A 27,424-nucleotide genomic window follows, 5' to 3' on the forward strand; every position below is an offset into this window, starting at 1 on the left:
TCAGCCTTTTTTTTTTCTTCTTCTAATTTTCACTGTCTTTACAAGAGCTATAGGAACACAAGACAGCTATGCCACTTACAGCCTGTTTTTCCCTCAGCTAAAATATGCTGACAAACTGCAAATATAGGCTGCCCCCAACTTGCGATGCAATCAGTTCCAAGGATAGCGTCGCAAGTTGGGGGCGTTGTAACTTGAGCCTGCATTTATGACAGGCATCGTACGCCGTCCTAAATGCAGGGCCGAGGACATAAGTTGGGGGATTTCAGTCCCTTCCGCACTTACAGAAAAGGTCGTAAGTGCGGAGGGTTGTAAATCAGACTGTCATAAAGTGGGGGCCTCCTGTACTTTAAATTTAAAATGAAGTGAAAACTTCCAGTGTTGAATGGAAGTGCAGTTCACTCGAGCTCAAATTCTGTTTGAGGCCTTGATTTTTATCCTGCATAAATAAGATGGGACAGTTTGGCAATACCCAAGTGGTAAAGAAGTCTTACATGTTCAGGAGATCCTACAGCTTCTTAAAGTGACTCCAGGTTTGAAGTCTTCCAGTCAAACAGCAGTGGATATTTCTCTTCTTGTTAATAGTTCTGATTTCCCATTTAGTCTTACACTCTTGCTAGTGTAAGTAAACACTATTAATAGTCCTTATTTGCTGTTGCAGTCTCTCCAATATGTCTGTTCCTCTGGGTAGCCAAAAGACTTCTTGGCCTGTTTCCTAACTGGAGACAGAAAGCCTTTCTGCCCTCTCACCGTTGTCCTAAAAAACCAAGACACACACTTGAGGATGGTACAAAGACTAGAGACGCCCTAACCAGAGGTTAACTTGTTAACAATGTTAACTTGGAGGCTGCTGTGGACTTGCATCTTAGTGCTATCAACATCCCTTAAGTGGGAAAGGAAGATTTCAATTTTGAGACTCCCTTTCCCTCTGGTCACTTCTAATTTATTGCGGCCCATATTTTTCTAGTAATGAGCATGACATTGCTGCCCTTCATACTGGGGAACGCCCGCTGAAAAATCCTCTTGTTTCTCCTGGTCTGATGTCTCCTTTTCATTAATACTCTCAGAAAAATAGAGGTTGTTACTGACCAGAATCCTAACAGAAGTGTAAAACTGCCTATCTAAAAGGCCACAGTTGCATTTCTGTGTATGTACCATACACAAAGAGCTAATCCATTTTACCTGGAGAAGCAATGACACATTAGTACATTACCAACTTCTAATGTTGCTGTGCATGGGATGTAGCAAACTTTAATTCAGCATTAAACTTACACAAAGTAAATCCTAAGGGGAAGTTCTTGATGGAGTTTCTAGCCATGATATCCATCCTAAACATGCTATGGTACTCTGATTATGTAGCTGCTGCATTACACTGAGTAGAACTCCTTTTGCTGCTGCTAGAGTTCACAGGAGCATTCCATAAAAACTGGACCCAGACCCACTAGTTCATCGCTAATAACTGGACTTGGTAGATATTTAACTTCCTTTTCCTTTCCACAGCAGTGACTCTGTATGTTCATGCAGTTGAGTCTCATCCAAAAACAAATAAAATGCCATCTCCTCACATGCTGTAGCTCTAGATATGCTATTGGTTGTCACTAGGAAGGCTTTTATTTCTCTTAAATGAAAGGTGCTTTCCTGGTCTTTTCTGACCAGGCAGCTTGTCAGTCACTCTGTCAATAGCTGTCATAACCCTTTACAGTCTTGCTGTATACTAGGATTCTGACTCAGCAAACACCATTTAGTTATTTAATCAGTGACTCAAAACCTGTTTCCTCACTGCAGATGCTTGGCACACTTGTTTTTGCTGCCTCAACTTGCCAAAAAGTACCATATATACTCAATCAGAACCTGTTTGTTCATAAGCCACCTCCCACCCCCAGCCTTAGTGAAGTTAAAGGGGTGAAAAAATTACAACACCATGACGTGTTCATAAACTGATTCTATATTTGGTTGTTGACAAACGTCTGGTCCAAGCTCATCAGTGAAGTCGCTGGCACATGGGGACATTTTGTTCACCAGAATGTCTGCAGGCATGGAGTCCTGGGCACTGCTTACCTCAGGTGGCTCCTGGATGGTGGTGCACTGGGGCTAAGGCAGGCTCATCCCTGCCCTGTCCCTGCACCACTCCCAAAAGCAGCCAGCAAACTCCATCCCAATTCCTGTTGTGCCCCCCTGCTTTGTGGAGAAAGGATGCAGAGTGGGAGGGGGCACCTTCCCACTTTCCCTTCTTGCCCTGCCCAGAAAGCAGGAGGCTCCCCTGGCAAAGGTTAGGAGATGAGCAGCAGTGGGGAGAGAGGAAGCTGAAGTGCTGGCACTTGATACCCTTTTGGCCAAACCAGTCAAGATCACCTGTCAGAGGCTCCAAGATCTACCAGTAGATCCCAATCTACTGGTTGCTGACCACTGTGCTAAAACATGGGCTGTAATTTTGAAAGTATTTAAATACATATTCAGTTATGTATTCAGGAGGCTCCCATTGGCTGCTGTTCACCCTGCTCAGCCAAGGGGAGCTGTAGGAAGCATCGCAGCCCAAGGGACATGCTGGCTGCCACTTCCCACCACTGCCATTGACCTGGAATGGCAAACAGCCACTAGCAGCTGAGGGGCTCTGTGCTTGCAGCCCTCCAAGTACACAAACGTCCCAGCATGCCAGCAGTTTGATATGCTGGGCTGGGCACTGAAATTTCCTGCCCTCACCTTCTCCCCGACCCCCCAGTTTAAAAGTAAAGGGCAATGATCCATTCATAAGCCAACACCTGCTCTTTATAGCATGTCTTGTTTGTTTGTTTGTTTGTTTAACCAAAAAAAATCAACTTTTGATAGAGATTTAAAGAACCAAGACTTCCCATAAATACTCAAACATGTTAGGTGCTAGGAGCTGACTGGGCATGTATCCCACTCCTACAACTGGGAAGTATTGTGACTGTTTACACTGGGTAGAGTGGAAGTCAGCATATACCACCATAGATGGGGTAAAGTTTTCCTGTGTCATTGATTGTTTAATTGTCTCACAATACTGACTCCCTATAAAAACTGCATCAAATAGTCAACATGTGATTGTTAAATATGGATGCTCTGAGGAAAGATTGCATTGATTTTAAATTAAGTTTCTCACTGATACTGGTTAACCATTAACATGAAGTAGTAAGTTTCACCCTTAATGAGTGAGGCTAACCGGTTACGGTTAATTAGAGTGGGGGAGAGAGCACTCACTCTAGGCCATCTGCAGTGGCTGGAGGCGGGGGATGCCAGCCAGCCTTCCTTCTTGCCCCTGTTTAATTGGTTAACTAATTAAATGGGATTTTGCATCCCTATTTACAATATCTCAGGTTATACTTTGTGTAATTTAAGAACTTAGGAAATAGTACATCATTTTCATTACCTGTTTCACGCTGCAGATGCAGCAGCAATACATTAGGAATAGTAAGAACTAAATCACACACACAAATCCAATAGCTCTTACAGTTCATTAACCTAAATCTTAAATCTGGCATAAATGTTTTGCACTTGCAATTGCAGCAGTCTCCTGAATTGCTGCTTGACAGCTGTCCTGAAACTCATTGATTGGCTACCAAAATAAAGAACTCTATAATAATGGGGGATTTTAATTACCCCCATATTGACTGGATACATGTCACCTCAGGAAGAGAAGCGGAGATAAAATTTCTCAATGGCTTAAATGACTGCTGCTTAGAGCAGCTGGTGCAGGAACCCACAAGGGGAGAGGCAATTCTAGATTTAGTCCTGAGTGGAGTGCAGGATCAGGTCCAGGAGATAACTGTTACAGGATCACTTGGGACTAGTAACCATAATATAATAACATTCAACATTCCTGTGGTGGGAAGAACATCTCAGCAGTCCCTGGCATTTAATTTCAAAAAGGGGAATTACACAAAAATGAGGAGGTTAGTTAAACAGAAATTAAAAGGCACCATGACTAGAGCCAAATCCCTGAAAGCTGCATGGAAACTTTTTAAAGACACCATAATAGAGGCCCAACTTAAATGTATACCCCAAATTAAAAAACATAGCAAGAGATCTAAAAAAGAGTCACCGTGGCTCAACCGCCATGTAAAAGAAGCAGTGAGGGACAAAAAGGTATCTTTTAAGAAGTGGAAGTCCAATCATAGTGAGATAAATAGAAAGGAACATAAACACTGTCAAATCAAGTGTAAAAATGTAATAAGAAAAGTAAAAAATTTTGAGGAACAGCTAGCCAAAAACTCAAAAAGAAATAACAAAATGTTTTTTAAGTACATTAGAAGCAGGAAGCCTGCTAAAAAACCTGTGGGTCCCCTAGATGATAGAGCTATAAAGGGAGCAATCAAGGACGATAAAGCCATTGCGGAGAAACTAAATGACTACTTTGCTTCAGTCTTCACGGCTGAGGACGTTGGGGAGATTCCCGAATCTGCACCGTCCTTTGTGGGTGATGAATCTGAGGAACTGTCCCGGATTGAAGTGTCATTAGAGGAGGTTTTGGAACAAATAGAAAAACTTACTGTTAATAAATCTCCGGGACCGGATGGCATTCATCCAAGGGTTCTAAAAGAACTCATATGGGAAATTGCTGAGCTATTATCTGTGGTTTGTAACCTATCCTTTAAATCGGCTTCCGTACTTAATGACTGGCAAGTAGCCAACGTGACACCAATATTTAAAAAGGGCTCTAGAGGCGATCCTGGCAATTACAGACCGGTAAGTCTAACTTCAGTACCGGGCAAATTAGTTGAAACAATAGTGAAGAATAAAATTGTGAAGCATGTAGGAAAAACATAATTTGTTGGACAAAAGTCAACATGGTTTCTGTAAAGGGAAATCCTGTTTTACTAATCTATTAGAGTTCTTTGAAGGGGTTAACAAACATGCAGACAAGGGGGATCCAGTAGATATAGTATACTTGGATTTTCAGAAAGCCTTTGACAAGGTCCCTCACCAAAGGCTCTTGTGTAAATTCCATGGCCATGGGATAAGAGGGAAGGTCCTTTCTTGGATTGAGAACGGTTAAAAGACAGGAAACAGAGTAGGAATAAATGGTAAATTTTCAGATTGGAGAGGGATAACTAGTGGTGTACCCCAAGGGTCAGTCCTGGGACCAATCCTTTTCAACTTACCCCCTTTCTCCAGATCATTTATGAGTAAGCAGTGAGGTAGTAAAGTTTGCGGATAATACAAAACTGTTTAGGATAGTCAAGACAGAAGCAGACTGTGAGGGACTCCAAGAAGATCTCACCAAACTGAGTGATTGGGCAACAAAATGGTAAATGAAATTTAATGTGGATAAGTGTAAAGTAATGCACATCGGGAAAAATAACCCCAACTATACATACAGTATGATGGGGGCTAATTTGGCTACGACAAATCAGGAAAGAGATCTTGGAGTTATCGTGGACAGTTCTCTGAAAACTTCCACGCAGTGTGCAGCAACGGTCAAAAAGGCAAATAGGATGCTAGGAATTATTAGGAAAGGGCTAGAAAATAAGACCCAGAATATCTTTCTGCCCCTGTATAAAACTATGGTACGCCCATATCTTGAATACTGTGTACAGATGTGGTCTCCTCTCCTCAAAAAAGATATTTTGGCCTTGGAAAGGGTTCAGAAAAGGGCAACTAAAATGATTAGGGGTTTGGAACGGGTCCCATATGAGGGAGGGGTTAAAGCGACTGGGACTTTTCAGGTTAGAAAAGAGGAGACTGAGGGGGGATATGATAGAGGTCTATCAAATCATGAGTGGTATGGAGAGGGCCGATAAAGAAAAGTTATTTATTAGTTCCCTAAATAGAAGAACTAGAGGACAGCAAATGAAATTAATGGGTAGCAGGTTTAAAACTAATAAAAGGAAGTTCTTCTTTACACAGCGTGTAGTCAACCTGTGGAACTCCTTGCCAGAGGAGGCTGTGAAGGCTAGGACTATAATAGAGTTTAAAGAGAAGCTAGATAATTTCATGGAGGTTAGGTCCATAAAATGCTATTAGCCAGGGGATAAAATGGTGTTCTTGGCCTCTGTTTGTCAGAGGCTGGAGAGTTTTTTCCGGAAAAACTATGCTGCTCCCGTTCGGGCAAAAGTCCTTTTCCGGAAAAGTGTTCCAGAAAAGGGCCAGTGTAGACAGCACAGATTTCTTTTCTGCAAAAAAGCCCCGATCGCGAAAATGACGATCGGGGCTTTTTTGCGGAAAAGCGCATCTACATTGGCACGGATGCTTTTCCGGAAAAAGTGCTTTTCCGGAGAAGCATCCTGCCAATGTAGATGCGCTTTTTCTGGAAATACTTATAACGGAAAACTGTTCCATTTTAAGCATTTCCAGAAAATCATGCCAGTGTAGACGTAGCCACTGTGTTACTGTGCTGTTGCAGTATTACTTTCTCTGGGTTTAAAGTGTAGGGAATTCTCCAAATAGGTCTTTATTTCCGGTGGTTACATTTGTGGTTAAATTTATGTGTGAAGAGGAATTTTATTTTACTGAATTCAAAATGGCATTTTTCAATTTGGCATGTCAACCCTATGAGATGTTGTTAGTTTCAGTTATTTGTTATGCCGTAACCTGACTTCAGTAACTGAAGTGCTGCACATGCTTAGCCATGCAGTGTATACAGCAGGAAGTGGTAGCACATGTCACTAGATCTGCACTAACTGGGTGCAACTCACCACTTCCTGTTACTGTAGTGAAAAACAAAGGAAATGTCAGTGTCTAGTTTACTTAAACCTCTCAGAACTTATTAGATTTTTTTAAAAATTTTCATTGTAACGGTGAGGCTCATGGGTTTTCTCACTACCTTCTGTTTACTGTTTTATAATCTTAACTTTTTCACTTTCAGTGAAGATGCATTTAATATGACTTTCTTCCCATTTGTTACCTTGGATTTTATAGAGTTGTTTTGTGCCAAGAAATCCTGAATTTTAGAGTAGGTCAGATTATGATTGTGTAACTCTTTTTTGTTGTTGTGCACGTGGGGTGGGGGAATAGGAGGAGAGAAATATTGACCATAAACCAGTGTTCATCAGAGTGGATTAGGACACACAGTGTGTCCTGAGTGTTGTCCATTCTCTTTTTGAGGCCTTATTTGAAAGGTCTTAAACTGCATCTCTTCTTGGTATGGCCTTGATTTTTTTCTGAACTGATTAATTTGAACCACATTAGTTTCGGAACCTTTTTTTTTTTAACATGATATAACTAGCATTTAAACCTTCAGGCCTAGGGATGAATTGAACTTGAAAACCCTCTGAGTTAAATTGCTGTTTCTAATATTATTTTTTAGAAAAGAAGTGGATATTGCTTTATCTTCGGTTTTAGGGGAGGGGAAAATTAAACTTATTTTCCAGCATAAAATCACAGAATACTACAACAGGAAGAAACCTCAAGAGGTCATGGAGTCCAGTCCCCTACACTTATGGCAGAATCAAGCACCATCTAGATTATGGGTGGGCAATAATTTTTTGATGGAGGGGCATTGCAAGAATATGGAAAGTAGTCAATGGTTGTACTCTTCCACAATATTAATGGAGGAGGTGTGGGGTCTCAGATGGAGGTTAGATGCAGAAAGGAGCTTGTGGTAAGGGATTGAGGAGCAGGAGAGGGTGTGGAGTCTAGAAGGGAATTTGGATGAAGGAGGCAGTTGTGACCGGGGTTAAGGGTTTGGGTTGTGACCATGAGCTGGGGCAAGGGACTGGGGTGCAGGGTCTGGTAGGGGATAGCGGTGCGGGGGGGGGGGGGGGGGGTAGAAGGTTGGATTATGTGGGGTGTGGGGGCAGAGGGGTGAGATGCCTGAGGCAGACTCTGGCTGGAAGTCTCTTGCTTGACTCCCAGCCAGCAACCTTCTCAAGCAGACTCCCTGCCCTGCCCCCACACTAGTTTCAGGGGCTTTGTGGTCTTTGAATAGCTAGCTGCCTAAGGGAATGGGGAAGGGTGCTTCACAAGTAGCCTATTAATAACAGGCTCTTCCTGTTGGCTGGTTTCCAGCCAATGGGATTGTGCTAGGAGCAGGGATAGCTCATGAAGCCTCTTCCCCACTCCACTGGGCTTGCAGCTGTTCAGTTTTTCAAACCCGCACCAGCTGCTTTTCTCAGCAGCATGTGGAGAGCAGACAAGAAACCTTCCTGAGGCTCCCTGCTGCACCCACAGGCTGAAACCGGCAGCTTGGCGGACTGAATTTTGCCCAGCCCTCATCTAGACCATCCCTGACCGGTGTCTGTCTGTGAAAGGCTTTGCAATGGCAGCCAAGCTTTTTCAGAATGTTTCCAAATACAGAATCTTTTTGGATTTTATTTTTAACATTCTTTTCTCCCCTGTTGCTTTAAATCCACACCTCTCCAATAAACAGGAGAATCTGATTGTATCTAGCACTCTGTTTCTCTAAAGTGTGATTGAATATGAAAATTCATAGTAATCTTCATATGTAAGCACCTGAACATCAGTAACAGGAGTGTCTTACTACATTGACAGAAATGTGAAGTTTGTGAAGTCATCTAATTTTTCTAATAACTTTGAAACTTTTTAATGAATCGTGAATAAAAAAACCTAAGAGTTGACCATAGCTATACTCATTACATTAAGTTAGAACAATGTCATCAAACTTGAAACTATCAAAATATTATTAATGTGGTTTTTGTAGTGACAATATGCATTCTTACTAATGTTACTTTAAATTTTGTATCCTCACTTTATTCAGCAGCTGAAAGTATGTGGCATCTTCACTAAATCAAAATGTCCCCACCTCCCAAGTGTGAAAGACAGTCAAAGTGATTCATGCGTTTCTATGCTGATGTGTCATCTTCGAACTCAATTGCAATATAAAAAAACCTTTAACTTCCAGTTTCTAGCTTGTATAGAAGTCCTTGACGCTAGAAACAATTTTCTTCACTAAATGTAATTGTCCATTAAATGGCTATTGACAGAGGAAAATCCATGTGGATCACTGACCATGATTAGATGTTGAGTAATATTTATTTAGGAAAAAAATTGGGCCATGATTTTCAAAATGGATTGATAATTTAGGGCTGTAACAGATGTAAGTGTTCTGACTTAGCACCAAGCAAACGTTATTTGTATCAGAAAAATCGAGCTCTCTTAAACGATTACCTAAAAACCCAGATGCCCTAATAATAGTCCATTTGGAAATCATGGCTTTAACTCCTAGATCCATTGTTTTCATGATCACATTCTCAGATTCGAATAAGTGATCTTCAAAATTCTACCCATAAGTCATGTGAGAGTTACGGATGTGAAAAGGTACCTATTTACATGGTCCACCAATGAGCCTGGGCTCATTGGTTAATATGCATGGTTACACAGAGCTTCCTCCCAACCCCATTGCCTCTGACAGAGAGAGCAGTGTGGGGGAGGGGGAGATGAGAGCTGGTGCACGCGAAGAGCTGGGTTTTTTTTGTTTTGTTTTTTCAGATGGCTTTCCGTAAGCACTGGCACTTGGGGAGCTGCCCACCTGCTCATGCCTGTGCTGCTTCCTCTGTGGGTCCTTGTGGGGAGCTGCCTGCCCTCCCCTCTTTCCCCTATGTAATTTCAGCAGTTAGACGTTTCCCTGAATAAGCAAACTTTAACATCCCTAGTAGGAGTTACTGCCACTTTTTTTTTTTTTCCTACATAGTGCACACAACTTCTTTTCAGAACTATGGAACTAACATGTAGCCTTTCCTTACTACATTTGTGACTTAAGCTAGAAAACAACACTTGGGATAAAAATTTGAAACGTGCTTTTGGATTAAAAAAATACATCATTTACTACAGCAAGCCTACTTTATTCATCAGCCTATACATCTGGTCTTCAGATAACCAAAGTAGTAACTTTCTTTTGTTTACAAAGTGCCTCCCCCCTTATTGCAGCTTCTGATTGCAAAGTTTGGGCTTATTTCATTCTGAAGTAGCCACTAAAATAGGAAGGTAGGTATTTGTAAAACTTAATTTTTCAGAGGTGTTGAACAACCAGTACTTCTGTGGACTTTGGTTAAACTTGAGGGCTGTCAGAACTTCTGACAGTTGGGGATCTCTATAATGAGGATCCCAGAATTGGTGGCCACTTTTTGAAAGCTTAGTCTTACAGTACAGCTAAGAAGGATCTTTTAGGTGAGATCTTCAACTGGTATACACTAGGGATGTGAAAAATGTAACTGTGTAACCACTGAAAATCCTAGCAGCTACATGCACGGCAGGCTTTGCTGTATAAAGAGTATATACTTTATTTTAGAACAATTAATAGAAAAATTTTACTTCCTTTTGTCACTAAACTTAATATATGTTTCTCTCTGCCAGGAATTGATTTTAAAATCCGAACAATAGAATTAGATGGAAAGAAAATTAAACTTCAGATATGGTAAGTATTACAAAGCAATTAAAATAAAAGTAAGTTTTTCAGTAAGGCTAAATTACTCATGGGCAGCACAGTGTGATAGCATAAGTAGAGCAGATTTAGTGAAGGAGAAGCTGTAAAACTTGTGGTAAGCTCTAGCATGAAAGCCATCTGCCACCTTGTTCTTGAAGCAAAGATTCTCATAGCATTTGTGGGGGAGGGGGAGGTGACCACCCAGAGTCCGTTACCTTTAGTTACGTTTGACATCTACTGTTAAAATGGGAAGTTGTTAAAGCTGCCTTTAAATGGCTTTAATATTCCAGAGGCAAGAGAGATCTTGATTGCACAATTGTAGGCTGGGCAGAGAGAGCTTCTAGCTCTTTTAAAACAAAATCTGATTTGTGTTGATGGATGTTTAATGTAATGGTCATGGAGTCAGAGTGCATCACGGGAAATGGGGATTGTCAAAACTTCTTGGATCATGAGGGAAGGACCGATGTCCACCAAAGTTGGCCTTTTGCCATTGCAAGTAATTGTCTGGCTGCCGCCATCTAACTTCTAACAGATTCCTCCTAAATGCCACAACATTTTTAATAATAAAAAAAAACCACCTGCTTAGGTGCTTGCTGATATGTTGAGGTGGAGGTTGGAATGAGTCCTGTCTGATACTTTTGTACTCAGACTGAGGCTCATAGTTGCAAGTGGCTTTTTCACATGTTGCCTGTGGCCCTTTTGGCAGCATGTAAAACGCCATGTAATTTTAATTTTTTCACCAATCAGCATGCTTTTACTGTTTCACTTAACTTATTTTCTATGAGAAGAACACATATAGAACTATAATAAATGAAAATGTACACTGCTGTAATTTGGATAATGTTGATGGCTAACTTGGCTCCTGAAATACTGAGGTCTGAGTATTAGGGATGTCTGTGTATAGTTGTTTAGATGGTCATTTGGATTTAACTGTGTGCACACACACTCCCTTCCTGCCTCTGAATCAGAGACAACAAGTAGGGGGAAGGTGGGAGGCAATGCCCATGGAGAGGCAGCTTTTAAACCAGCTCCCCACGAGCATTGGATCCCATGGTGCCACTTGCCCCCACTCACCACTGCACCGCTGTTTCTGATAGAGAGGCAGCAATGCAGAGGATGAGGGGAGCAGGCAAGAGCCAGTACAAGTGGGAAGCCAGCTTTTAAACTGGATCTCTGCATGTGTGGGCGCCACAGAGCCTCCTTGCTGCCTCCCTGCTCGGGGAGGTGGGGGTAGGCGGGATGCCACAGCAACTTCTGTCTGCAGGGGGCTTGGGCCCCACGCAGACAAGGGCTGCTGCCGCCCCGCAGTGCTGCCTCTGTATCAGAGGCAGCAGCAAGGGACAACAGAGGGGAGCTGGCCTGCGCAGGGAGTAGATTCTTAAATTGGCTCTGATTGCCGTCCCAGTGTGAGTTGGTGGGGGCTCCCTGGAAGTGTGGCTGGGAATGAACTGGCTGTTAGCATTTTAGCAGTAGTGGAACAGCTAAAAATTGTTGCATCTACATGGTAACTAAAATAACTGATATTGAACATCCCTACTGAGCATCACTGGCATGTAAGAAAAATCATCACTAAGTACCTTAAACCTCCTTGTATGTTTTGGTGTTCAGCTCTTACCCATATATATATGATGCTGTGGAATCAGCTAGCAGACTTCCAAAGGCATTTTGACTTCAGCTGCTTTTGGATGCAGTTGACATTCATTACACTTCCTGATCTCACCAGTCAAATCTCAGGCTTATTGGGGAATCAAGTACTCAGTTACTCTCCCCTTCCCCCTTGCTGCCCTTGAATCAGGAACAGGAGTCTGGTCCCCCCCCCCCAGCACCGTCTCTGTGGTGCTGCTTCCACGCCCCCCCCCCTTGCTGTTGTCTCTGATAGTGGTGTGGGGGGTAGGTAGGGGCAGCTGCTACAAAGCAGCCTCTGCCCATGGTGGGCCGAGGCTGCTCTAGCAGCAGCCATTGTCCGTAGGAGCATCCTAGGATCTGGGGCAACTGTGGCTCCGCCTTTTAAATGTAATAAGAGCTGCCCAGCTCTTACTACATCTATAAGGCAGAGCCGCAGCAGTCCTGGAGCAGGCACAAGCTGGGACTACTCAGTCCCAGCTCGCGCCGGATTCAGAAGCTACCCCCGCTACGGCTCTGCAGAGCGCCTTCCCTTATCGACTAATTGTGTAGACCGATTGTATCAACTACACAATTAGCCAAATCCCCGCTTAACATCTTTACTTCTCATGTGGCCAGATTCCTTGAAGCAGCATCTCTAAGATGATTTTTACTGACTGCTGTCATATTGTGGTTGGTCCTAATACTTAAATGTGCGTGAAATTGTGACATGCTATAAGGTCATGTCTATGCTAAGCTGAAGATCTTTCAGGGTTTGAATTGGCAGGTCTAGAGAAGAGTAACTAATTCAAATTGAGAGGGTTCTCCCCCTCCCCTGTTACTGGTACGCTTGATCCTCACTGGAGAATAAGGGAAGCTGATGCGTGTGTTTGCTCCTGTCATCCTCCCGCTGTATGAACCGCATGAAAACCTGATTTAAGATGCCTCAATTCCAGCTATGGAATTAAGGTAGCTGGGTTTGGATATCTTAGTCGACTTTCCCCTTTAGTATAGATCAGACCTACCTGTTTTCGATGATTCTTGGGGCACGCTCTTTTTGTTTAGAGGGCTAAAATGTATGCCATGCTTCTGGGACCATTTCTATACACTTACTACTGTAAGCAGGGCCATGCACTACTGAGTCTGAGTTGACTGATGATGTGTCAGTTTCTTAATTGAAAATGTGATTTCTCCTTTTACCGTTCCCCTCATGAATATCAGTCTAAGAATAGCAGCTAGTTGGTACTTGTTTGAGCACAAAGAGAAGGCTATACTTATTTAGTTTCTTCTAAAGGGTACTTTTCTTAATCTGTAGGAGTATCAAAACTTTTTTTGGTGAACTTTGAAAGTGAAAATGAGGTTTTAAAAACAATAAACAAGTGTTTGTTTTCACCAAATTCTAGGGATACAGCAGGGCAAGAGAGATTCCGCACAATCACAACAGCTTACTACAGAGGAGCCATGGTGAGTGAGTTTTCAGAGTATTCTGGTGTGACTAAAATCATAATTAGTTTGCTCCTTTATGTTTAAAGGGCTCAAGCTGTTTCACTAGAGAGAAATTATAGCTCAGAGGTGGGAAGTTAACAGATTACTTCAGAACCATTGTGGTTTTGTAGTCTTGTTCTCCAGATCTAATCTTTCTGCCCCTCCATCTTTTATATAGTTACTATCTTTGTGGACATAAGCTGCTTAATTCACCAGGTTTTGTTTGAGAAACTTGTGATTTGCATAAAACACTTTTTCCTCTCATTTCAGGTGCTAGTAGGATAGGTGATATGTCTGCTAATATTAAAAGTGAATTTGACTGAGTTGGTTTTCCTGCTGTGTACACTTTTCAGATCAAGAATGCAGCAATTAGATTCAGATATAATCAGCTGTATAATCTGTTTTTAGAGCAGCTGCTACTGATTGTAGTTAATCAACTATTTAATTTCTATATTGTTCCTTACATTTTGACACATGACAGCTATTCACAGCATATCAAGACTCTGAGACATGCTAGGTCGACATTAATGTAGTTGTAGTTTGGTTTTACTTATTTTACTGCCATCACATTACAGGGAGATTCATGTGCATACACAACTACAGAAGAGCCGAAATTACCTTGACGCCATTAAGACTTGCTGTAAAAAAAAATCTGCTTCTGTCAAGTATGGCTGCTTGCTCCAGGCAAGCAGAATCTTACAAAAGTGATGGGGGGGGGGGGGGGGGGGGGTGTAGGATGATGCATAGTAAACACTGAAGTACTGTATATATAAACATGGCCTACTTTATGATCACAACCTTTTTCCTATAAAGCAGACTGCTGGCTGCCTTTATTTGTAAAATTCTTGCTGATCATAGCTTAATTTGTTTAGTTTAATTTTAAGAGCATAATTATTCTATTTTTAAAAACAATAGGTGACAATGGGTCAAGACCATTCAAAATTTATTCCAAGTGAGATCATATAAAGTTTTCAGAAAGGGCTGTTAATTACAAAGGTGTATGTGGCTTTTGCGAAGTTGTAACCGTGAACAAACAATATGTGCATCAAATATAAACTAATCTTAATATTATAAGATTAGATCTTTTTTTTTATTTCCCCCACAGGGAATAATGCTGGTGTATGACATCACAAATGAGAAGTCATTTGACAACATTAAAAACTGGATAAGGAACATAGAAGAGGTAGGTGGTTGGGGATTACTAAACTGCATCTGGTAGTAATCTCTAATTTCTCCAGAGCAATGATCAATGTTTTAGCAAGTTTTTTTTTTCTTTCAGTGGAGGTAAATGTGTAACACAGTTAAAATGGATGTAAATCAGAGCAGTAGTCTTTGTGTACAGGGTGACTTTCTTCTTTCCAGCCCACGGTAACCAGAAAATTAGTGATCATGAAAAACAAAGATTTCACAACTGCTTGCTTCCAGTGGGTGTCTTGAGTTTAACCTTGGCTTTATAATGTGGCTAAGTGGTGAGAAGGAGACTTACTTTCAGTATCTCTTGGTGAAGCTGACAATAATACTCTGGGGCTGTCTCTAGACTGGCCAGTTTTTCTGGAAAATCAGCCACTTTTCCGGAAAAACTTGCCAGCTGTCTACACTGGCCTGCTTGAATTTCTGCAAAAGCACTGACTTCCTACTGTAAGAAATTAGTGCTTTTTGCGAAAATCCTATTCTGCTCCCGTTCAGGCAAAAGTCCCTTTTGCGCAAAAGGGCCAGTGTAGACAGCTCAGATTTGTTTTCCGCAAAAAAGCCCTGATTGCGAAAATGGCGATCGGGACTTTTTTGTGGAAAAGCATGTCTAGATTGGCACGGACACTTTTCCGCAAAAAGTGCTTTTGCGGAAAAGCGTCCATGCCAATCTAGACGCTCTGTTCTGAAAATGCTTTTAACGGAAAACTTTTCCGTTAAAAGCATTTCCGGAAAATCATGCCAATCTAGACACAGCCTGGCAGTATAAGTGTAGATATACCTGCTTGAGTGTGCTGAATATTCCTTTGTCCAAATTTTGCCATTGGTTAAACTTCAGTTGTGTGTGAGTTTTCCCTCACTTTGTAAGTTATTTGAATAGCAAATACATTGACCATACTTGAATCTGAAGGCAGTGCTATGGGAATTGGGAATAGGAAGCATTGAGCTTTATACCTAAGCAAAATAAGGCTTAATCTGGTGGGATAGAAATTCTGTTCTACTTGCTCTCCCCAAAAAACCTGCCATCATTTTCTGGCTACATTTTGCTATTGACCCTTGCAAAGAAGGCACAGTCCCAAGGAGATTGCTGATAACATTGCATCAGGCTGGTCGTTGGTGCCAAGGGTTAAAACTGAAATTGAGCGAGGCAGCTACATTCCAAATTAAGAAATACTTTATTAAGCCTTTCAAAAAACATATTCTTCTCTATTCCCCATTCATGCCTTTGTATTAAGGGTTTGAGAGAGAATTCTCATTGTCTAATGTGGGGATCTGTTTGTGAAGGGAAGGGGGAAGAATTTATCTTTAACTCTATGCTGCTTTTTTTAAGAGCTTATTTTCCCTTCAGCATGCCTCTTCAGACGTGGAAAGAATGATCCTGGGTAATAAATGTGATATGAACGAAAAGAGACAAGTCTCAAAAGAAAAAGGAGAGAAGGTAAATTTTTGCACTACTAAATTCTTTCAATAAAGACCTAATACTTTTTTCTGATCTGCTATCCCTAAAGACACTTATTACTCTGCTTTTACCAACACCAAACAAAATAATTGGTTTTTATACTTTAGTTGTGCGTGAGTTTTCCCTCACTTTAGTTTAGAACCTTCTACATATCATAGAATGTTTGCCTGTTTTACTTAATATACAGAATCCAATTGGACTTGAATATTCTTGTTTCAGGTGAGATGCTCTAAAAGTTGGCTTTCCCTGTGCTAATACAATTCCTCCCTTCGAGGGGAACCTCAAATGGATAATAAACAGAATTGTAGTTGAGCAGTTTCTGAATCACTCTTAATTGCAGTGGATGAATATAAATATTTTAAAGCAAGGGACATTTTCTAAGGAGCCTTAAGTAAGGCTGCACACATTAAATTATAATTTACACAATACAGTTATTATAATACGGGCTAGAGGATAGTTGGTAGGATTATCTACACCTGCATATGAATATCTGATTACTATTAAGACTCTCTTCTTTAGTTGAACTTTTTGTATCCATAGAAAAAGTCCTATAGAACTTAAGTGATTTCTATTTAATAATTTAAAAAGCTATAAAATGATAAGACTTATACCAGGATCTGCCCAATAGTAGTATTCTGTCATAGGGCTGTAGTTCATTGCAACTGCCTCAGTTTTATATCAGCAGAGGGTCTGGTCTACCATCCCACATCACCTTAAGCTAGTCTCTTAATTACTGTAGAAATCATTCAAACTTCTGTCGCAACTGTTGATTTGGTTTTTGTTAAATATTTTACAGGTCCTCAGTAAAAAAGTAATGTATGCATTTTTTTCAGGAGAAAGAAAGTACGTTTGTGGCTAAGGGTGTAACCAAGTTTCTGGAGCCACTGCTCCATTATTAGCTGACCTAAAAATGTCTTGTCACTTTGCAAACTTAAGTTTATAAATATCAAAACTTCTTTAAAATCTGTCTTCCAGTTAGCAATAGATTATGGAATCAAATTTCTGGAGACAAGTGCTAAATCCAGTATAAATGTGGAAGAGGTAAGATTGGAATTATATTTTTTTCTTTGTCTGAACTTATATACTGTTATATAGAGATCACGTTGCAAGCAACCCTATTGGCTTTTCTGACCTGATGCATAATGTGTTTTTGACCATTTTGCTCCTAGGTTTTCACGTATTGCCAATTTTGCTTTATTTGAATATGTGCTGTAGAATCTAGCTTTAGTCTTGGGGGAATTCTGCATCTGTTGCATTTGGAGCCATAGTAAAACGGCCTAATTCCCACAGGACTGGAAATGCCAGATGTTTTCTGGTAATATTAGTACTTGTAGATATGTGCTGTTAAAGTCACTGTTAATGTTGCAGTGAGATTAGTTGTATGTTTGCTAGTAACCAAAAGGTGTCTAGATACTTAAATTGTGCATATTTTGGAACATTTACAGTGTCTAGTGCAGTAAGGTCCTGAACTCTAGGTTCTATCACAGGACACTTCCATTTTCTATTTCATAGATTTCAGTTTACTGCTGGATACATGCTGTACATGTGCAGCTTCTCTCTAACACTTGCCAAGAGGACCAAATATACCTTGGTTAGCAGATGGTCTGCTAGGTAACATTTGGAAGAGTAGCTCAGAGTAGGCCAGACAGTCATATAGCTTCACTTGCTATAACTTTTTTTCCTATTTTAAATTGATAGTTGTCTTGTAGAGGGGAGGGATAGCTCAGTGGTTTGAGCATTGGTCTGCTAAACCCAGGGTTGTGAGTTTAATCCTTGGGGAGGCTATTTAGGGATCTGGGGCAAAATTTGTTGGTCCTGCTGTGAAGGGAGGGGACTGAAAGGTCATTGAGTCCAAGGTCCCTTCCAGTTCTAGGAGATAGGTATCTCCATTCATTTTTTTTTCCAGGATAGCAATGTATTTTGCTGCAAGTATTATGAACTGAACTGACTAAATAGACCCCACGGCTACTGATTGCTCAGGGCTTTCCTGGAAGAGGATAAGGAAATGAAACTTGCGTCTGTTAGTGCAGAATTGCCAGAGAATCCCACACAACAGTACTCATATATACTCACACAATGAGTTCTTTTAAAATGACTATAAGAAGAAAATAGTAAGGACTCCAAGAGCAGTTACTTTAGGGGGAGTATGCTATCCGTCCATTCAAGATGGCTTAAATGTATAGATCTACTGAAGACACAGCTTGCTTAGTGTTTTTAAAATCTAGTACTGGTTGAAAGTCAAAAATAGTAGAAGAGGCAGGCCAGCTAGTAAATACTTTCTTCTGGAGGCCACTGTGTGATGTACTTAAGAAAGCTTTTGGAAAGAACACTTCTTGGAGGGGCACTTCAATAAGCATTGAGTTAACAATTGTGTTTATGTAGTAATTTGCAATTGTGGAAATGAACATATGCATTAAAAATAGCTCAACAGGTTTAGGATATCATTACAATAATTGTAAATGGAGAAATCTATGCAGCACAGTATACAGTTGATAGCTAGACTGGATTTATGTTTTCATTGTTCTGTATCAGGGACAGAGTTCAAGCTTTTTGAGGTTATCACTATATCAGTATGTTTCTGTTTGTAAGGCATTATTTTGGATTTTGTAGTATTAATAGTGAATAATGATTGGACTTCAGAATAAGGGATGAGATTTTTATCTAGTTCACCCATTGTGGAATTTTGTTTTGTTTTGCTGCTTAATTGTCAGGAGCATCCCGCAATTTGATCATCATTCATACTATGCATAAATAAATTCAAGGAATACATTGGCACCTACAGCCAGAGCTCTAAGCCAGCTGCCTAGCTAACTTTTTAGAATGTTCATGTTTTCCTCTCATCCCGATTACATAGCTGACCTAGACTTGTCAGACACCAGTGTCATGTATATATCTAGATAGCATCTTAGTTCTACCAACTATAGGTTGGACTTCTGGTCCAGCACCCTCAGGACCTGACCAGTCCCAAATAAGGGATTTTGCCAGACCTAGGGAGGTCCTATCTAGCTCCCCTGCTACCAGCTCCCCCCTCAGCCATAGACCAGCCACTGGCCTCCTGGCTGATTCCCCCTTGCCACCTTCCTTACTGCCCTGCCAGTCCCCTACCTCCTTCCCTGCTATGCTTGGCAGCCCAGCTCTAGCCCTGCTGTGGCATGCTGGACTCCTGGCCCCACCAGGCATCCCTACCACCAGCTCTCCACCAGAGCTCTTTAGTCCTGGAATATCTGGGGTCCTGCCAGACAACAGGTGTTGCCAGACCAGAGTTTCAAATTAGAGGTTCAACCTATACTTAACTTCTAGAAGTTAATTCTGTTAAGAAGTGAATCATGTATAGATCGTCCTGAGTGGATACAGAATTTTGTATCCACAAAAATGAGCAGCGGTTATCCACATCCACAGATGCTGATACCCACGGATAGAAAGCGGATATCTGTGGATTTTCTGGACTTCATTTATAGAACTAAGCTTGTGCCATTGACATTTTTCTCCTTTATAAATGCATGCTCTCCCCCTCACTCCCTCTCCCTGAGACACACTCATTCCCTAGAGAACCTTGACTTTAGTTGTAAGACTGCCCCTTAAATTCCACTTTTCTTTTGTTCCCTGAGAATTCTAGTGTTCTCAGTAAAGGATTTCTGTTGCCTTAACAAAATAAACTCTGGCCATCACTCCGCCTGTGTGTCTGATTATCCCAGCTGTCAAATGCAGCGTGTCACAAAGAAGCCAAAGTGGGTTTTGGCTGTGGCAGCAGGAGGTAGGTTGGCTGGGAATCCATGTACAAGGCGTTGACAGGGACAAAAGGAAATGGAACTTTGAATTTTCTGTTACAAGTTCTTTTGAAATTTTCCCCTTTGGTGCTCTAGAAAGGCTAGATTGCTGCCACAGCACACAACTTGATACAATGTGACACATGCTGCATGTTTGAATTTGGGCTCTGTCCCCAAGTCTTTAAAAAGTAGTCTAATGTGCAGCAGTGATCTGCCAAAGCAGAAGGGCTGCACAACCATAGCAGATGGGATGAAGGATGTTGACCTAAATAACGGATTATAAAATGACTTTTGCCATATGAGAGAGTATCCATTGCACACTTCCTGCCTTTAATGTAATTTTTAATATTGCATATTTCATAGGCCATTGTTACTAAATGTGTTAAATCATTCAGTCTAGTTTGTCTCTAATGTTCCCTTCTCCTTTGTTTCAGGCATTCTTCACACTTGCTCGGGATATAATGACAAAACTCAACAGAAAAATGGTTTGTACTTTGTACTTTGCAATACATTAGCTTCTGTGCATGGTGCAGGCCGTTACAAAACGGTCTGTGCGTAGACTTGAGATTAGAAGAGAAGGCAGGCAATGGATGCTCTTACTGTTGAATGTTTGTGAGTGACGTTCTCTACCTCATTTTGTAGAACTGAAAGCTGCAAGCTAACTTTCTGTAAATGAGAAACACCAGAGTTAAGGTTCCACCCTGCCTCCTTGTGTTCATTCATTATGTCAGTCTTACAATAGTATGATGACACATTATCAAATACAACTTTCCCTTTTTTCTGCTAAGATGAGGGGACTATGCAAAGTACAGCTTGTGTGCAAAATCCATTTGTATTTTGTCAGAGCATTAATTCTCAAATCCAAACAAACTTTCCACAGAACATTCAAAGATACTTTGCTTCAGTGAGGGCTATTTCATACCAAATCTCAACCTTCTAGAAGTTATTACTATGGCAGTATTCTTACAAATTGAACACTTTGACCCAACATTTATGTATCCATAAGAAGTAGCCCTCTCTGTGAGAGGGGCAGGATATCTAGAACAGTAGTTGATCGCCATTATCTTTTTCCAAGAAAGATTATGGGTAAACTGCTTGATCTCAATTTTCATTAATTTGTCACTTATCCATAGATAAGAATTTATCTATGCAAATCCTATTAATATTACACAAACCATTTTGGTATACTTTGTTCCTGAGATCTTCCTTTGTGAAGCAAAACTTCAAAAGAACAAAAAATGTTGTAGTGTGGAACTGTGGATCCCAGGACAGTCTATCTCTTGTGTACAGATTATGTATGGGATCTTTTTACCCACTGTTAAACAATCATCTCTTGCTAAAAGATGTGCAGGATAGTTGTTGGAGTTTATATCTATAACCTTAGAACACTAAGTGAAGACTATTAGATTTTAAAAGTCCTAAAACTGTGCTTCAGACTTCACATAAATTATATAGGTGGTCCTTGCCCCACTAAACTGTCTTAGCAATTGAGTTGGCTGTTCTTTCAGAGTTGGAATTCATTATGGATGAATTAAAAATGGGGTAATTTTGAGTTTTTATAAGTTATTGAGCTCCTTAAGAGATCATTAATTACGCCTAAAAAACTTGCCCCTCTTAAAGTTGATACTAATATTTCACTTGTACTTTGGAGGCTGGGGAGTGAAGGAGAAGGGGAAATGCTGGGACTGCTTTTCTCCATTCATAACTTAATTGGGGTGTGTGTGTATGTGTGTGTGCTTTTTTTATCCCCTCTCCTAGAATGACAACAGTTCACCAGGGGCTGGTGGACCAGTGAAAATAACAGAAAATCGATCGAAGAAGAGCAGCTTCTTTCGATGCACGCTACTTTGATGAACTCCTAATGATAGACTGCAGCACATTTAGAAGAACCTTTTCTGCTTCTTTGAAAGCACAGGGTCACAAAGCCTCAGAAATAATACCACCAAGCTGCTGCTGAGAGCTTCAATGAACGTTGACTGCGTTAAACAAAATACCAGGTGGATTTTGCTCACTAAGCCCATTGACCTGTCAGGCTCCTTTTCTCAAATGTGGAAGCAATGAAGTGGAGATACACAAATGCAGGAGTTAATTTTCTTCATTACTTTCTGTTTTGATGTCTGTTGCAAATGCTGCTACATTTCTTTTAACTTTGCACATCCATATTAGCCTTTTATTGCCTGTTACAGCACAATCTAACACTTCAGTTTGCACATCTTATTGTCCTGTAAGTAAATTCTTTAACCGATTTGTGCATTCTTTTACAAATTTATTTTTAAATGCAAGAAGGAAAAGATTAAATCACACCTCCTGTAGTTTTTGTTCTTCACATGTGATCATGTCTGCAGTATGGATATATTCAAGGTGTTGGGGTTTATTAAAACAAATTGCCATTTAAGAACTTGAGAAACTGAATAAAAATCTGTACAAGTGCACAAATCCATTCATACAAAGGCTACTGCTGCTTCTAGTCTGAATGTAGGATGTTTCTTTACTATTTGATTTTAGCAACCTAAAAAAAATCTATTTTAGAGTAGATTTGTTTTCTAAGCATACATGGTTCTTGTCTCAGTCCAGTGCACTCTTTAAAGCATGTGAATAAACCCCAGTGATCATTCTTCATCTAGCTTCTCCTATTAGCCCAGCTCACTTGATCCTTTGCCTTTGTTCTTGTTTCTGCTAATTCTTAAGTTGAAATCTTCAGCATAGCATAGGTGGACATCTTAGATATCACTTACATTATTTGTCTTGGCTAAATTGAAAGAGGATATTCATACTATGGAGAACAGAATCCAGAGGAGTTTTTTAAGAGTAACTGCAGCTCCTAAGGGTGAATTAGTGATGCTGAGGGTGTTCCCATCACTCCTGTAAACCATGATGGCAAAAGCATGCCCAAACAAATTTCCTGTGTGATTGCCCAATCAGTAAAGAAAATGATGCACCCCAGCTTATAACACACATTATGTAGCTGACACTGAATGCGGAAAGCTTTCCGTCTGCACAGGCAACGGTAGAAGTTAACCATCAGAAAGTGGCGCAGTGCTAGAAGCCAAGTTGAAGTTGCCTTTTTTTACTCTTCTGAATACCTGCATCCTAGTTTGTGTGTTATCACTTGCTTGTTTTTTCAAAGCTCTCTCTCCATGAATGATTACAATTGGTGCTTTAGTTTGTTGTGCCAAACTTGGACCATTGTTAGCTTTAACTACCAGTTTGACAGTGTTCAGCACTTTTGTTATGAGGGGCAGGTGGGTTGTCTTGTTGACAAATTGCTAACTTTTCTCATGTGTCTGCTTGTTTCACAACAGTCACTTAACTTTGTGGTAACCACCAATCCATTGTGTAATAGATCACTCTGTCAGCTTGGGATGTCACATATTGAATTTATTATCTTGCCATCTGTCAAATATTTTGAAACTAAGAATAAGTTCTTGGGCCATCAGCAGTGAATCCAAAAAGTACTTTGATTAGTGAGTGTCCTGAACAGACTTGAGAAACTTCATCTGGTTCATCAAAGTTTAAGTGGCTTTCTACCATTCTTCCCACACTGCCACTTACTTGCAATCAAAGCGATCCTTATAAGTTGATGTGATTTACAGTCTCCTATTCTTACAAAACTAAAAGGTGCAGCAGAATTCTTGAGGTAGCAAGATTGTTCAAATAAAAACCACCATAGCTGCTCTGGTGTACATTTAGCATTTTTCTGGGAGAGGCTAATGCAGTTATGTTTTCTGTATGGTAATAAAGTGCTTGCTATACAGCAACTGTTATGACTCCAATTATGAATGTTGTGAATTTTTAATAATTTACCTCTGACTGACTTGGTGTTGTACCACTTGGATTTTTTCTCAGGGGTTGTCTGCAAACCAAAACTGACATGTTCTGTGGTTGGCAATTTTTACAGAATGCTTTGCTTATGGTATATTTTCTCTGTCTTCTGTTTGATTCTGTGTCCAAACAAGATTTAGTCTCCATAAACTTCCTTTTTGAAAGAGCCTGTACGTGAGAGTTTATCAAGTGCTTCTTGACGCAGCAGCAAATTGGGGTATCTGCTCTGTTGTATTAAAAAGAAAAAAAAATCCTTGCTATTTTCTTACATTTAGCTGTGCTAAACTGTACATAAATTTGAGGTAAGACCGTAGGAAATTCACTTTATGCATGATAAAATGATGCAGTAAATATATCACTTTGCTTAATGTTCATATAATGCTCATCTTTTTCAATTTTTATAGAAGGATTTAGTGACAGATTATTTTTGTCTGCTCCCTCCTGAAACTGAAAAACTCCAGTTTCATGTGAAAACATTATGGTCTTATGGGTAAGGTAAAACAGTTTTGGGTTTTTTTTTTGGTTTTTGTTTGTTTTTTGTTTTTTTTTTGGCAGCAGTATTAACTAGTTGAGGGGCCGCACTTTATCAGTGTGTTAACTTTTGATAACGGTCAGCATAGACCTTTCCTCATACAGTCTGTTGTCAAACATAGAAAAATGTGCTGTATTATAGCATGTAAATCAGCTGATTGTTTCACTGGGAAATTTTTCTAGATATATTTTGCTTTAGGCAAGCAGACAAATAATAACTGTTATGTCTGAGCATCAGTTGTTGGGTGCTGCAGGTTTTTCTAGTACCTGTATGATTGTTGTAACTATAATAATTTTTGAAGGACTCTTTAACTATACCTCAGCTAACTAATGTTCTAATATCCATTAAAACAAGTTGATCCAACCACCATTCTTTATACAAAGCAGCAAATGTGCAACATGCCTTGCTCTAGAGACCTCCATTAGCCTTTAAGGAAAGGCGGGCATTGTTAGGAATAGAACCTATTGGCTTAGTTGTTTGAGGGTTTAGTCCTCCACAGCTCTCTTCTTCCTTCCCAGTTCATGTAGTTTGTTCTGTTTTTTCTCAATGGTAAGAAAACAAAATCTGAAAATATATGGTCTCAATGCTGCTTTCGTTTTCAATCCTGTGATCAGCAAGCCATGCACATAAAAGTGCTTAGGTCTTGTTGAGTAGACATAGAATACTTGGTTTAGATTTGGTTATTAAAATCTCTTGAAGTGAATGTTAAAACTTCAAAACCACATATTTAAATGTGATGCAATTTACCATTGTTGGCTTTGGGGGTTTCTACTGTAGTTTTAGTCTACAGGTTTTTCAAAAGTGCAGTTCTATAAATGGGATCTTTTCCTGTCACAAGTGCATTTCCTCTTTTTGTGAGATCGCATCCATTATTTTCACAAGCCAAAAGTGGAGGAAGGGTATATTTTTAAAATATATTTTTTTCTGCAAAGAACTCTTGATGTCTAGCAACTTTGAAAAGACACCAATAGCATGTAAAATGCATAAATGTGTTGCTAACTTGTTGAAATGCATCGGTCATCTGATTATGTAATCAAGTGAAATTCACAAGGTTGAAGTTTATGGATAAGCTGTTTGCAGATATTGGCTCCTTCCCTCTGCTGTCCTCGACCTGCTTGTGCCACATTACTCTTATTAATATACCTTGTATTTCAACATGCCATGTAAAGGCAGGGCTGACCACTTTTTTCTTTGTTTCCAGTGAATTTAAATATGTAGTGCATTCCTATGGCCTTATAAACATATTTTGCAAATGACACTTTTACTTGGGATTGCAATTATTTTAATGCAATATACGATTACTAAATTCAGATTAAAAAGCATGACCCTAAAGAAAATGCTTAACTTTCAAATATAATTGTTCTACCATGTGTGTTTAAGCACATTTTATCTCTGCTCCAAAGGTGTAATGTGAAACTCCTGCAGATAAAGTGGACTTGTCATGTTAACCTGTAAACCTAATCATTGTGTACTGATACTGTGTTTAAAAAATGGTTTTATTATTCCATGTGAACCTTTTTTACAACAATGTGCATCTCAAATAAAATTACATAATGAAAAGTACTCAGCTTCTTCTATAAAGTAACGCTATGTAACCAGACTTGGAATAGAGTGAGAATGCAACTTGCATAACACATGATTACACATTGGAGACTGTCCAATTTAACTCATGTCTCAGGTTTTGTTTAATGTCAATAAACTTCCTGAATAGCCTGCTTGCTTCTGAAATTGACTGACTGTTTTGGGAGTATCTTCTTCAAGAACTTCTATCCCTAAGCTAATTCCTTCTGCATCTGAACAAGGGGACATTAAGGTGGTTACTGGAAGGGAACACTGGGTATCTTATGAAAACTGTTTGTTTAGGGAGTGGGAATACTCTCCCGAAGCAAGACTAGACAAATGTTAGTAAATGTAAAATGGGTGCAATCCTGCATTACCAGAGTGGGGTGCGGAAGAAGTGGGAAGTATTGGATTATCTGTCTACTATTGGACATCTGTGATTAAATAAGTGTGAAGGGGGGGAAGAGGTGTTTCATTGTCCAATAGTCTTTGGCAGTCTCAGACTCATGTTATTGATTGACCCGGTAATTACCAGGATTGGCCAGTCTCCTTCAAGTGCTGAATAAGTATTGAGGTGTCTGTCAAAAGTAAGTCCTAACAATTCTATTACCATACATTAGCAAGTATAAACCGTGGGTTATGCTAAGTTTTATATACCCTGTCTTTCTCCCCACCCCCTTCCCAGCAGGCTATACTCATCCACATGTAATACAGGTGGGTTTTTTTTAACTGAAAGGAAGACAAGACTGACTGACTTGAGAAAAGCAGCAAATTTTAATTTAATAATAGAGGCAGTTATATTAAAATATATTAAAATTCATTAGTTTACTGTGCAACTAGTAAAAGAATAAAAACAATTTAAAAAAGCCGTCTTCGCATTCGCATTCCCTCTGATCTCTAGAATCAGCGCCAGCAGCATCCTCCTCAGTGTCTGAGTTATCGAAATTCTCGTCATAGTCACTGTCTTTAAAAACATCCATAAAATCCATAGCCAAGGCTAGATCGGCTTCGGTGACAGTTGAGGTCTGTGGTGCAGAATCAGAATCGCTGTTGTACTCTGAATCAGAGCTTGAAGATTCAATGTTGGGAAGAATTTCACATTTGCCTCGACACACAATTTAAAATCAGCTGTGTAGGATTTGTACTTAGGCATGTTTAAAAGGCTTAAAATACAAGTTTAAAACCACTGAAGGAATAAATGAATGGAAAAGTGGTGTGGTTCAAAGGGGTTATATACCAGTGATAAGGGTTGTAGCCTACTTAGTGCTTGGCATTATCAGCTGCGGCTCATTAACACTTGATTACAGGTGCTTTGCATTAACATTACCGTGGTTCCTCTCCTGTGGGCTATACACGGGCGCGGGGTATACAAGATTTTTTTTACTCAATCAGGGAAAACCATGGGTTATACACAGATGCGGGTAATACTGGTGCACCGGTTATATGCGCTAATTTACAGTACTAGCAGTACTGATCTTGGCAATTGATAGTTAACTTTGACACTTAGCAATGCCCTTGTAATTTTAAACAGGGACTGGTTGAGAGAGGATTGAATCCATTGCATCAAAATGGGGAAATTAAAAAATAAAAAGACATCTAGTCTTAATACTTTTCTAGAATATCTTTTATTTTAAAAATATCTTCCTGAGACCTTCTCATCCTTACTTCTGGTCTAT

General features: G+C 40.0%; 1 protein-coding gene across 2 annotated transcripts in view; it reads left to right on the forward strand.

Annotated features, from left to right (window-relative positions):
• RAB8B (RAB8B, member RAS oncogene family) overlaps positions 1–25,901 on the forward strand; it is a 44,367-nt gene extending 18,466 nt beyond the window's left edge. The window contains exons 2-8 of one of the 2 annotated variants that reach the window (XM_075897644.2): positions 10,264–10,324; positions 13,339–13,399; positions 14,526–14,603; positions 15,939–16,046; positions 17,043–17,108; positions 20,269–20,319; positions 21,593–25,901. In XM_075897644.2, coding sequence (XP_075753759.2) covers positions 10,264–10,324; positions 13,339–13,399; positions 14,526–14,603; positions 15,939–16,046; positions 17,043–17,108; positions 20,269–20,319; positions 21,593–21,685 — 518 coding nt within the window. In that variant the 3' untranslated portion in view covers positions 21,686–25,901. The remainder of the gene's footprint in view (positions 1–10,263; positions 10,325–13,338; positions 13,400–14,525; positions 14,604–15,938; positions 16,047–17,042; positions 17,109–20,268; positions 20,320–21,592) is intronic. The other variant, XM_075897645.2, reaches the window with a different exon arrangement.
• Positions 25,902–27,424: the final 1,523 nt, after the last annotated feature.

Source organism: Pelodiscus sinensis, chromosome 14 (genome assembly GCF_052426305.1).
Source record: "Pelodiscus sinensis isolate ZL-2025 chromosome 14, ASM5242630v1, whole genome shotgun sequence".
Lineage (NCBI taxonomy): Eukaryota > Metazoa > Chordata > Testudines > Trionychidae > Pelodiscus > Pelodiscus sinensis.